General features: G+C 39.8%; 1 protein-coding gene across 5 annotated transcripts in view; it reads right to left on the bottom strand.

Moving 5' to 3' along the window:
* Positions 1 to 14,027, bottom strand: part of SAMD4A (sterile alpha motif domain containing 4A) — a 380,149-nt gene that overhangs the window by 28,053 nt on the left and 338,069 nt on the right. For all 5 annotated transcript variants that reach the window (XM_053697599.1, XM_053697600.1, XM_053697602.1 and 2 more), the window contains 2 exons: positions 12,788 to 12,914; positions 8,766 to 8,849 (listed from right to left, as the gene is read on the bottom strand). In XM_053697599.1, the coding sequence (XP_053553574.1) occupies positions 8,766 to 8,849; positions 12,788 to 12,914 (211 nt within the window). The remainder of the gene's footprint in view (positions 1 to 8,765; positions 8,850 to 12,787; positions 12,915 to 14,027) is intronic.

The following is a 14,027-nucleotide window of genomic DNA, read 5'->3' as shown; positions in this document are numbered from 1 at the left end:
GCGTAGGGGGATCTGCGGTATGGAAAAGTCGCGGCTGTAAAGTGAGCGTTAGACCCTTTAATCACTGACTCCAAATACCAGCGGGCGGCCAAAACCAGCGTTAGGAGCCTCTAACGCTGGTTTTGACGGCTACCGCCGAACTCTAAATCTAGGCCTAAAAAACTCTAAGCCATCTCCGTGGAGATGTTGCCTGTACAACGGCAAAGAGAATGACTGGGGTAGGCGGAGCCTAGGAGGGATCATGTGACCAGCTTTGCTGGGCTCTTTGCCATTTCCTGTTGGGGAAGAGAATATCCCACAAGTAAGGATGACGCCGTGGACCGGACACACCTATGTTGGAGAAAAGGGGATGTAGTAGACCATGTATCAGATTAGAGGTCTTTTATAGGCGGATTTGTAGCATAAGGGGATGCAGGAGACCATGCATCTGATTAGAGGTCTTTTATAGGCGGATTTGTAGCATAAGGGGATGTAGTAGACCATGTGTCTGATTAGAGCTCTTTTATAGGCGGGTATGTAGCATAAGGGGATGTAGTAGACCATGCATCTGATTAGATGTCTTTTATAGGCGGATTTGTAGCATAAGGGGATGCAGGAGACCATATATCTGATTAAAGGTCTTTTATAGGCGGGTATGTAGCATAAGGGGATGTAGTAGACCATGTATCAGATTAGAGGTCTTTTATAGGCGGGTATGTAGCATAAGGGGATGTAGTAGACCATGTATCTGATTAGAGGTCTTTTACAGGCAGGTATGTAGCATTAGGGGATGTAGTAGACCATGTATCTGATTAGAGGTCTTTTATAGGCGGGTATGTAGCATAAGGGGATGTAGTAGACCATGCATCTGATTAGAGGTCTTTTATAGGCGGATTTGTAGCATAAGGGGATGTAGTAGACCATGTATCTGATTGGAGGTCTTTTATAGGCGGATTTGTAGCATAAGGGGATGTAGTAGACAATGTGTCTGATTAGAGCTCTTTTATAGGCGGGTATGTAGCATAAGGGGATGTTGTAGACCATGCATCTGATTAGATGTCTTTTATAGGCGGATTTGTAGCATAAGGGGATGCAGGAGACCATATATCTGATTAAAGGTCTTTTATAGGCAGGTATGTAGCATAAGGGGATGCAGAAAACTATGTATCTAGTATAAATTCTGTCTTGGGATCATATCTTGATTACAATATTGTCAAAGCAGGTAAAAATATGCTCACTTTCCCTTTAGTTCAACCTCTCCCACATGTTTGCTATTGTTCCAATTTAAAAAGTTAAAATTATATTTCTGCTCTTTTGAGGACCAGGCTATGTGGGTTTCTGAATGATACTGGTAGCTCATCACAGCATTTAAAGATATCTCTAGATGATGCACAAACCAGATGCTCAGAACTATCTGAGCTTTTGGTGTAACAGTACCTAAGATGTTCCACTGAATAACGAGTGATTGATTTTGATGTCAAATATGTAAAAGATACTCAGTTATCCCAAAGCAACATTCATTTTTATGTACGTAAAAGAAACTTGAGATTTTTAGTTATATGTAATGAAAAACAAAATGTATGCTTACCTGATAAATGTATTTATTTCTTGACACGGTGAGACCACGGAATCATCAATTACTGTTGGGGAATATCACTCCTGGCCAGCAGGAGGAGGCAAAGAGCACTACAGCAAAGCTGTTAAGTATCACTTCCCTTCCCACAGCTCCCAGTCATTCGACCGAAGGAAAAGGAGAGAAAGGAAATAACACAAGGTGTAAAGGTGCCTGATGTTTATATAAAAAAAACAGTCTGAAAACAAGGGAGGGCTGTGGACTCACCATGTCTAGGAATAAATAAATTTATCAGGTAAGCATAAATTTTGTTTTCTTTCTTAAGACACTGTGAGTCCACGGAATCATCAATTACTGTTGGGAATCAATACCCAAGTTAGAGGACAAAGATGATTAGGGAGGGACAAGACAGGAAACCTAGACAAAAGGCACCATCGCTTGAAGAACTTTTCTCCCAAAAGAAAAATGTGCAAAGAAGGCCAAGTCATAGCCTTACAAATCTGTTCTACAGAAACCTCATTCTTGAAAGCCCAAGAAGAAGAAATAGCCCTAGTGGAACAAACTGTAATTCTATCAGGAGGCTGTTGTCCAGCAGACTCACAAGTCAAACGAATAATACTTCTCATCCAGAGAAAAAAAGAAGTGGCAGTAACTTTCTGATATCTACGTTTTCCAGAAAAGCAAACAATCAAAGCAGAAGACTGACGAAATTCCTTAGTAGTCTGCAATAAAATTTAAGGACCGCACAATATCTAGGTTGTGTAACAAACGTTCTTTATGAGAAGGATTAGGACAGAGAGAAGGAACAACATTTTCCTGATTAACATTTCTGTCCAAAACAACCTTAGAAAGAAAACCAAACTTGGAACGAAGGACTACCTTATCTGCATGAAATATTAGATAAGGAGAGTCGCACTGCAAAGTTGAGCGTTCAGAAACCCTCCGAGCAGAGAACTAGTAGTAAGAAACAAAACCTTACAAGATAATAACTTAATATCTATGGAATGCATAGGCTCAAAAGGAGCCTGTAGCAAAACTTAAGAACCAGGTTACGACTCCAAGGTGGAGCCACAGATTTAAACACAGGCCTGATTCTGACCAGGGCCTGACAAAAGGATTGTACATCCGGCATGTCCGCCAGACGCTTGTGCAACAAAATAGATAGAGCAGAAATCTGACCATTGAGGGTACTGACAGACAACCCCTTCTCCAGGCCTTCTTGGAGAAAAAATAAGATTCTTGGAATCCTGACTCTACTCCAAGAATATCCTTTAGTCTCACACCAAAAAAGACATTTATGGTAAATCTTTCTAGTGACAGGCTTACAAGCCTGAATCATGGTCTCAATGACCGATTCAGAAAATCCACACTTAGCAAAATCAAGCGTTCCATCTCCAAGCAGTCAGCTTCAGAGAAACGAGATTTGAATGAAAAAGGGGCCCTTTGAAGTAGAAGGTCCTTCTTCAGCAGGAGTCTTCACGGGGGTAGAGACGACATTTCTACTAGATCTGCATACCAGATCCTGCGCAGCCAACGCAGGTGCTATTAGAATCACCAACACTCTCTCCTGCTTGATCCGAGCAATGACTCATGGAAGGAGAGAAAACGGAGGAAATATGCCAACCTGAAGTTCCAAGGAACTGCCAGAGCATCTATCAGAAAGGCTTGAGGGTCACTCGACCTCGAACCGTACTTTGGGAGCTTGGCGTTCTGACGAGATGCCAACAGATACAATTCCAGTAACCCCCATTTGGTTGTAAACCTTGAGAACACTTCCGGATGATGTTCTTACTCCCCGGGGTGGAAAGTCCGTCTGCTCAGGAAATTAGCTTCCCAATTGTCCACTCTTGGGATGTGGATGGCAGATAGACAGCAACTGTGAGCCTCCACTCACAGAATGAATCGCGCCACCTCCTTCATGGCTAAGGAACTCCGAGTTCCCCCCAGGAGGTTTATGTAAGCCACTGAGGTTAAGTTGTCGGACTGGAACCTGATAAACCGGGCTAAACCCAGTTGAGGCCAAACCATCAAGGCATTGAAGATCGCTCTCAACTCCAAAATGTTTATGGTGAAAGCCGATTCCTCCTGAGACCAAAGCACTGCGCCTTCAACAAATCCCAGACTGCTCCCCAACCCATCAGGCTGGCATCCGTGGTCACAAGTACCCCAGAGGGTCTCTGAAAGCATGTCCCCTGGGACAGATGTTCTTGAGACAGCCACCACGGAAGGGAGTCTCTTGTTGGTTGATCCAGTACTATCCTGTGAGATAGATCTGCATAATCCCCGTTCTATTGGGCGACTATGCATAGCTGTAGAGGTCTCAGGTGGAACCGAGCAAAAGCACTTTGTCCATGGAAGCTACCATCAAACCAATTACCTCCATACATTGGGCCACTGATGGCCGTACCGCAGACTGTAGGGACAGGCAAGCGGAAAGAATCTTGGCCCTTCTGACCTCCGTCAGAAATATTTTCATTGATAAGGAATCTATGATGGTTCCTAAAAAGATCACTTTTGTAGCCGGAACAAGAGAGCAAGATCTTTGTATGAGATTCTGCTAGTTTTAAAGATGGCGTCTGGACCAGAATGTCTTCCAGAGAGGGCGCCACTGCAACTCCCCGGGACCGATTACTGCCAATAGAGCTCCCAGGAATTGAGAAAATGCTGGGAGCTGTTGCAAGGCCAAATGGAAGCGCTACAAATTGAAAGTGTTTGTCCAGATAGGCAAATCTCAGAAATGTGAGATTATCCCTGTGAATGGGAATGTGTAGGTACGCATCCTTTAGATCCATGGTCTTCATGAATTGACCCTTCTGGACCACAGAAAGGATGGAACGGATAGTCTCCATCTTGAAGGACGGCACTCTGAGAAATTTGTTGAGTAATTTTAGATCTAGAATGGGTCTGAAAGTTCCCTCTTTTTTTGGGAACCACAAACAGGTTGGAGTAGAACCCGAGACCTTTTTCCTGTATTGGGACTTGAACTATTACTCCCAAGAGGGAAAGATCCTGTACACATTTCAAGAACGCCTCTCTTTTTATTTGGTCTACAGATAATCTTGAAAGGTGGAACCTTCCCCTGGGAGGAAAAGTCTTGAACTCTAACTAGTAACCCTGGGAAACTATGTCCACGGGTCTGGGACATCTGGTTTCCAAGCTTGCTAAAATTGAGCGAGTCTGCCCCCCACTTGATCCGATTCCGGATCGGGTGCAGACCCTTCATGCTGACTTAGAATCAGCAGCGGGTTTCTTGAATTGTTTTCCCTTGTAAAGAGATTTAGTTTAGAGATTTAGAGTTAGCTGCGGGTTTTTCCCACCCGTAGTATCAGAAACAATTTCTGTCAGACCAGGTTCAAACAAGGTCTTACCCTTGTAAGGAATCGCTAGAAGCTTAGACTTAGAGGAAACATCGGCTGACCAAGATTTCAGCCACAATATTTTGGCACCCAATTTAATGCCCTTCAAGGGAGCGTTAGTAATAAAGGAATTGGCCAACTTAAGATCCATAATCCTATCTTGGATTCCCTCTAAAGGAGTCTCTACCAGAAGAGACTCAGACAAGGCGCTGAACCATTAGGCTTCAGCACTTGTCACAGTGGCAATGCACACTGCAGGTTGCCATCGGAGACCCCGATGAACATACATTTTCTTCAAATAAGCCCCCAGCTTTTCTTAAAGGAGCAGCTATCCTGAATAGGAATAGAAGTTCTCTTAGCCAGAGTAGAAATGGCCCCTTCTACGTTAGGCACCAATTGCCACGACTCCTTAATGGAGTCAGCAACAGGAAACGTCTTCTTAAAGACAGGAGATGGGAAAAGGAATCCCAGGCCCCTCCCATTCCTGTGCTATAATCTTTGTGGCACGGTCTGGCACAGTAAAGAACTCCACAGTGGAAGGACATCATAGAATTTATTAAGCTTGTCAGATTTTCTAGGGATGACAACAGTAGGAGTATCTGAGTCGACAAGAGTAACCAAAAACCTCCTTTATCACTACACGGAGGTGTTCAAGTTTACATCTGAAGGATACAACTTCAGCATCAGATGAAGGAATTATACTATTCGAATCAGAGATTTCACCCTCAGAGGCTACCAAAGTATCTTCCTCATCAGACTTATAAGAAATGATAACTTGGGTAACAGTAGTCGGAGCAGAAACCCTACTATATGAATATTTAATTTTCCTCTTGCGTTTACCCTGTAACATAGGAATGACAGCTAAATGACGCAGATACCACAGAGGATACGTGGGCAGCAATCTCTGCTTGCAAAAAAACTCCTCCAGGAGATTAAGAGGAACCACAGGGCACTGCATGTGACACCAATAAGGCTTGGGACATATGAGGAGAATGCTGTGGTATAGCTTGAACAGCATCAACCTGTGAGACTGATGGCTCAGAAACAAGGAGTATCTTTATGAGAAACAGTCTCAAAAAAAATATATGCAGGTACTGTACCTTTACATTTTTAAACAAACTGTGCCTTAAATAATTAAGCGCAGTAGTCCCCCAAAGGACTACCTATGTCCTTTAAGCAATCTTACAAAAACCTTATGTACTGTACCTTTAAGGATAATTAAATAAACTGTGCCTTTAAATTAAACATAGTAGTCCCCAAAGGACTATCTGTGTTCCTAAGGTAATCTTACAAAATATGCAAATCATTTGGCGTGAGAAGACAATTTTCACATTATGGACAATTTGATACTCTGCTTTAGATGCCTACCTGTCCCCTCGCCAACCGGACAGCAATTGCGATCCCACAGAGCAGTCTTTAGATAGATTGTCATAAAAAAACCTTCCCCATCAAAAGCAGGTTTCCTAACACTGCGCAACAGCTTTGGACTGTATTGAGAAGTGAATCACATGACAGATAGAGACGCTGCACTACAGAAAAAGTGCGCTCTTCCGTCAGAGGAGAAATCTCGCCTCAATAAAACACCAGGGAGAAGTACCCGCCTCCAAATTAATGGAGACGGCTCCAAGATGGCAATCTGCGACTCCATGTCGCTATAAGTACAAGCACACAGCTCTTTCTCAATCTGTGTCCTCTGAACACTGATCCAAAGTCCAAAAATAAACATTAACCCCTGAACCACCAATACAAATAAAATGCAAGTTTTGCAATAAATGTTGTCTCCCATTCACATGTACCAGTGCCTGCTGCCTGCCAAATAAGTCCTGATGCAGGACAAAGTCCCATAATAAGTGCAGAATTTCTTATTAACCCTTTAGTGCCAGTTTTTCCTTCCCAGAGGTAAACAAAAATGGCACTTACCTGGACATCCAGCTGTCCGGCAGGGGGACAGCCCACCCGGTATGAGAGGAAGCCACTCATCACAGAGACCTGTGGATAGAAGAAAAGAACAGAGTAAGCCTACTCTGGCATTCTGTTTGAGGGCAGCAATCCTGTCAGGAAAACGCAGTGAGGCCCACCCCACAAGTACCTAACTGCTTGAAAGCTACCACAGCCCTACTAAAGAGACTAACGTGGAGAACAACTAAACCTAGTTTGTCTGGGAAGATCAGAGCAAGCCTGCTCAGGCTTACAAAATAAAAAAATCTTGATAGAAGAATCTTAATCAGACACCTAAAACTTCACCTACTCCTTGCACTGAAGGCAAAGAGAATGACTGGGGGTTGTGGGAAGGGAAGTGATACTTAACAGCTTTGCTGTGGTGCTCTTTGCCTCCTCCTGCTGGCCAGGAGTGATAATCCCCAACAGAAATAGATGCATCCGTGGACTCACCGTGTCTTAAGAAAGAAAAACTTTGCAATATATTTTAACTATTCATTTTGCCCCCTTTTCATTTAATTGAGCAATTTCTAATTCTCAGAACTTGAAATACACCCTGCTGACTTCACAAAGCTACATATATTTCCTTGATTGGCTTAAACTGATAACAACTGCAAAACAAATATATTGTAACACAAGGTGTTAAAGACGCATTATTAGTTGAAATAAAAAAAGTTTGCTGAATTATTTTATGTAAAAAAAAAAAAAAAAAAAAATGTACCCTCAAAATATCTCAGCAAAAGCTGAAAAAAACATAACCTTGATCTATCAACTCAACCTTTTAGAGGATCATTGAAATAATTTTCTTTACATATACACATAAACACAAAAATGTATTGCAAAAGATCTATGTACAAACTAAATTAAAACAATTAACCCATCATTTGTGGGAAACAAAACTGCAGTCACAGGACATATCCCTTGTAAATCTTGTTGACAATGTTTATCTTATTTAATTTCCTGTAGCTCTTTAGAGCCAGATATAAACAAGATTCTGCAATGATAAAAAAATAAATAAATAAAAATTCACTCTTTAGCATGTTGCAGGGTCATTATCTGGATCCTGCAGTATGCACTCCTAATGCATTTTAAACACAAGAGGGAATTATAGGAATATGGTAGTTTCCTATAATGAAACATGATTTGTGAAGGTAGAACTCAAGAAGTTTGCTATTTGATTACCTTGTCTACCCTTTTTCAATATGACTTTAAAGGGACAGTCAACTCAAAATGTTTTATTGTTTAAAAAGATAGATAATCCCTTTATTACCCATTCCCCAGTTTTGCATAACCAGCCCTGTTATATTAATGTACTTTTTACCTCTGTGATTACTTTGTATCTAAGCCTCTTTTGACAGCCCCCTGATCACATTACTATTTATTTATTATCTACTGACTTGCATTTTAGATGTGTTGAGCAGTACCCACGGGCAAGAGCACAATGTTATCTATATGGCCCACATGAACTAGCAGTTTCCTGTTGTGAAAAGCAAATAAAAAAAGCATGTGATTAAGAGGCTGTCTGTAGTGGCTAAGGAACAGGCAGAAATGTAGAGGTTTAAATGTTATAAAGTATATTAATATAACAATGTGCAAAGCTGGGGAATGGGTAGTAAAGGCGTCATCTATCTTTTTTAAACAATAACAATTTTAGTATTGACTGTCCCTTTAAGGACAGACACCCAGTTCTATGTCTCATTCAGGATCTCAGTAACTGACCACGGTACTGACTTCCACAGCTGCAAATTGTTTTTTCTTCTCGAACAAAAGCTCACTTTATTTATTATAAATAAATATGTATCCCTATGTACTGCGTATAATAATAGAGTTGCAAAAACCCCAGAAATGACAAATGTGTAATATCTTAAAGACTTTTCACACACAGCCGGCCCAGACATATTATAAGCAGATCTATTTACCGCCCAGTGCATGTTCCGTCATACTAAGACACAAGGATTCCAGCCTGTTATTTATATCTGGCTCGGTCACTGGTAGCTGGAAATCTGAAAGAAAAAAACACAAAAAAACAAAACAAATATATCTATTTATATGTGAAAGGGATATGGAAGCGAGTAGAAGTAATTATATAACATTGCCTGCACAATCAACAAAACATTTTACAAATATGTTGGCGATACAAAAATACATTCTCTTATTCCTACAGCATTTTCATTTTACACATCTATTCATTGGCAATCATGTGGTTAACTCCCACAAAGGCGTTAATCATGTTGTTAAAGTTACATTAAACACCTCTTGTTTTTGTGTAAAAATGGTGCTTATCTCATGTTCCCTAGAGAGGCCAAAAAGCAAATTCCATAACCTAGGTTTTAAAACTGATGTAAATTGCCTAATCCAGCTATTTAATTTGCAAGCACAATATTTACAAAAAAGAAAAACATGGCCCTTAACAGTTAATAGATGGTAACTGGTGACTAAATATGTAAGACACTTAATTGGCTGACCAACCACGTTGTGCTCAGTAGCAAGCCCCTTTGCGCTTCTGTTTCAGTGAACACATCTGTTTGTCTCTACAGTTTAGCACGGTTAGGTTACATCATTTATACACAAATGTGTGATTCTTTATCATTGTACATAAAATGTGTAATACGAATACAAATCTAAATTTACAATTGTTTTTTTTTTAAAATACCATTTTTTTTTGTATACAAATCTTTAATTACAAATGCAATTTTTTCTTTTGGAAGTACAATTATTATTCCCCCCCCCCCCCCCGAAATAACACATCCAGCAAGCATCAAAACACTGTCAAAAAACTTTGCTAAAGGACTTAGCCTTTGATTTGCTTTTAAAGTGAAGGTCAATTTTGACGAATTAGTGCTCGGTTTTTAATAATCCTATTAAAAACAAGGGTACTTTAAATTCATCAAAATTGACATTTCAAGCGTTTTCTTCAAAAAGTATCTTAATCCTGAGAGCCGTTGCAGCGCTTCCTCCGCCTGTCGCAAGCCCTCTTCGCGGGTCCAAAATGAAGAATCCTGCTTCATCCACGAGGGGAACTTCGTGATTGGAGGAAGCCGGATTCGTCATTTCTGACGTAAGCAGAGGCTTCCGATGGCCGGGGGAATCGATGGAGCAGCTTTCAGGATTCAAAGGTAAGTTTTTGAAGATAGGATTATTAAAAACCGGGCACTAATTCGTCAAAATTGACCTTCACTGTAATTAAATGTGGAGTAATGGCCGACAACCCAGCACATCAGCATCATCTGAAGTAAACTTTAAGATTTATCAAGTAACATACAACATCACTTAACATGCCTAAAGTGTTTATTCTCATTTGTATCATAAAAACACTATACAGAGGAATATTGATTTTGATGTTTTAATTAGAGTTTTCATGGTAGCAGGAAAACTGTCTGCAGAAAGTGTTCTTCTTTCAGAATATAAGTTTTTTATGCTGTCATTTCCCATACAACATGCTTTATATGCCTAAAGTGCTTATTCTGCCTTGATTTTTTACAATCATGTACTAAGGAATATTGAATTTGTCAGTCATTTTTCCACATCTAATTAAAGGCAAAATAGACTGCTGTGACATCACACGTCTATAAGCAAAGTTCAAACTAGCATTAACATTAGCAAAGTGGAAACTAGCATTAACATTTTTTAGTGTTTTGGCACATGCTGTTAGTGTAATTCCAAAAAATAAAAATAATTAAATAAATAAAAAAATTAAAATCAGAAAATAATCACTGGATTGCAAACCACCTGCATACAAACTAAGGGCCAGAGTACAAACTGAGTCCTGCAAAAGCGACATTTGCGCTCAGCTTAGTAATATCAGCGCATTTGGTTTAAGTTTATTTTTGTCCATTGAGTGAACTAATTATATTATTATGCCTTTTATATTTCACATTATCTGCACAAATAGAAACTGCTTGCGCTTAAACAGTGAGTTCCTCACCATGACACTGTATATTTAAAGGGAAATGCAGAACTTATATGCCTTAATTCATTACCGACATTGGATAGATTTGTATTTAAGATTCACAAAAGAATTAAACACATAGGGAAAGTGTGCAGCCCTTGAGCAGGAGGCAGTCAGCGATTGTGTAATGGCCTTCCATTATTGGTTAACTGGACATGTCCTGATTGTAGCGCCTAAGCTATACTTTACCTATGTGTTTAACCTATATGTATGGTTAGTTAGGGTTAGTAATGCAAAAAAAAAAAAAATTCAAAAAATCCACTAACAAATTAAAGTGTGAAATTTTTATATTACAATGTCCCTTTAATCATTCAGCTACAAACCTTGGAACTGCATGAAAGAAAAAAAGAAAAAGAAAGAGAAAGAAAGAGAAAGAAAAGAGAAGAAAGAAAAAAAAAAGAGAAAGTAACAGTGAAAGCAATAGAGAGAAGAGAGAGAAGGAGAGAGGGAGACAGATAGAAAGAGATGTAGAGAGTGAGAGAGAAAAATAGAGAGAAAAAAAAGAGAAAGAGAGAGAGAAAGGGCCGACCTATTTAAGTCATAGTTACCAGCCACCTCATCATTGCAACATTCTTGGTGCGGAAGGCGCAAACCATGATAGTGAAAACAGCTGAAAACTTTTTTAGTCTGTTACTATTTTTAAATTTGCTACATTTTGTTCAATGAATATCGCTGGTCACTTTCATATAAACAGCTAGTAATGCTCAGAAGCCAGAGACAATATTGTCTGCTCCAATAACAAGAATCATTAAAACGTTAACTGCCTCCCCGGTATTACTCCACATACCAGAACACTATGACCTGCAACAGTAAAAGCAACCATTTATTTATGGCCCCAAATGTCCTCACTGCGGCCTCTGGTTGCTCCAGGCAAGACACCTGACAAGGAATTAAATATATCCTGCTCACATTGCATATTCTGGCTCCATTACATGCCATCAATATTTAGACCTGCCCTATGGCTCAGTAGAATGTGTGGTACCATGCATTCCCAGTGCAGGCTTCAGTTACTTAGAACAAGCTCTTTTTAGGGGAAAACTGTATGTGAGCTTAAATGACTTAAAGGAACATGAAACCCCAAATTTTTCACTCATGATTCAGATATATCCTAGAATTTTAAGCAACTTTCCAATTTACTTCTATAACCTAAGTTCCTTCATTCTCTTGGTATCTTTTGATTAAAAGCGTACCTAGGTAGGCTCAGGAGCAGAAATGCACTGCTGGGAGCTAGCTGCTGATTGGTGGCTGCACATATATGCCTCCTGTCATTGGCTCATCTGATGCGTTCAGCTAGCTCCCAGTAGTGCATTGCTGCTCCTTAAATAAAGGATACCAAGAGATTGAACCATATTTGATTATAGAAGTTGTTTAAAAGTGTATGTTCTATTTCAATAATTAAATAAATATTCTGCATTTCATGTCCATTTAATTCCAACTTGTAGATCCTTAAAACACAAGAGGAGAACTAATGGTTTACAGAGAACTTCAGGAACAAACGTTCTGGCATCTTTTAACCATTGTTATTGATTAACAAATGTGGGATGATCTGAAGTTTGGTAACCTTACTATTTATAACTTATCACACCCAGGTTCCCATCGAAGAATCTTACAATGTATTTACAAATGGGTAGTGGCACTAAAATGACAAAAACAGAACATCCAACCAATCTCTGTGCAGAAGTAAATTTCCCAGATATGATTATAGAAGGAGTCAAACGCTATATAACCAGCAAAACCCAACATAAACTGCGGTTAGGTAGACAAAATGAAGCTAATTTGTAAGCAAACTGTCACAAATAGAGAGTGATGATATGGAACAACTATTCTTCCAGTTAAATAGTATATTTTCTCTAGTTCAGCTAATTTGTTTTTCTTTTTACCTATCTTTTTTGTAAAAGTATAAAAACGACACAAGATCTGAGGAACATAAAGTGATTGTCAGGACATAGCTGTGGGCTACAATACATAGTTCTGCAAAATCATGTTCCTTACCTGGCTGTTGGAACATAAGCATGGTCTGCGGAGAGGTGTGCACTGGCAAGGAACGCGTTCTTTGTACAGAGCTGTGGGTACGGCTTGGCATGCTATTACTTCCTCCAGGGTTTGCAAACCAAAGATTCTGTGCAGGACACAAAAACAGAGATAAAGAGAAAGAAGGAAAAAAAGTAAATGCACTGAACTGATCACAAAGAATGCAGGAGTAATGGCTACAGTTCTACATGGAATATATCATTTTTATTAATTCCAATCATTATAAAACACCAACTAGCTAGCAGAATAAGGGAACAGTTCTAATTTCATTACAGGCAAACGTTATAAGGCTTCAGAAGACTTTGGTATGTAAACATGCATGCTACATTTATCCATGTCCAGTCTACAGCCCCAATAACCAGGTATTTGACAAATGGTATATGATGGCAGTAACTTTCAAAAACAAACAGTGTAAGTGAGTTAAAAAGTACAAACAATGCACTGTAGAACAAAAACATAAATTATGCTTACCTGATAATTTCATTTCCATCTGTATGAGGAGAGTCCACGGCTCTCAAAGGCTTAAATACCTCCCCCACTCCCCTCATCCCCCAGTCATTCTGCCAAGGGAACAAGGAACAGTAGGAGAAATATCAGGGTATAAATGGTGACAGAAGAACAAAACAAAATTTAGGTCCGCCCAACGGAGAAAATGGGCGGGGGCCGTGGACTCTCCTCATACAGATGGAAATTAAATTATCAGGTAAGCATAATTAATGTTTTCCATCTTAATATGAGGAGAGTCCACGGCTTCATTCCTTACTTGTGGGAAACATATACCCAAGCTCTAGAGGACACTGAATGAAAATGGGAGGGTAAAATAAATTGGCGGACCCTATTCTGAGGGCACCACAGCCTGTAAAACATTTCTCCCAAAAGCTGCTTCAGCTGAAGCAAAATTGTCAAATTTGTAAAATTTTGAAAAAGTATGTAAAGAGGACCAGGTAGCCGCCCTACTAATCTGCTCCATAGAGGCCTCATTCTTGAAGGCCCAAGAAGAAGCCACAGCTCTAGTTGAATGAGCAGTAATCCTCTGAGGAGGCTTATGTCCTGCTGTCTCATATGCTAAGCGGATAATGCTTCTCAACCAAAAAGATAGGGAAGTGGAAGAAGCCTTCTGCCCTCTGTGCTTCCCAGAGTAGATAACAAATAATGCCGAAGTTTGTCTAAAATCCTTTGTAGCCTGAAGATTGAATTTCAA

The sequence above is a fragment of the Bombina bombina genome, chromosome 1 (assembly GCF_027579735.1).
Source record: "Bombina bombina isolate aBomBom1 chromosome 1, aBomBom1.pri, whole genome shotgun sequence".
Classification (NCBI taxonomy): domain Eukaryota; kingdom Metazoa; phylum Chordata; class Amphibia; order Anura; family Bombinatoridae; genus Bombina; species Bombina bombina.
Note: the sequence above shows the minus strand (reverse complement) of the source record. Positions and strands in the feature narration are given on the sequence as shown.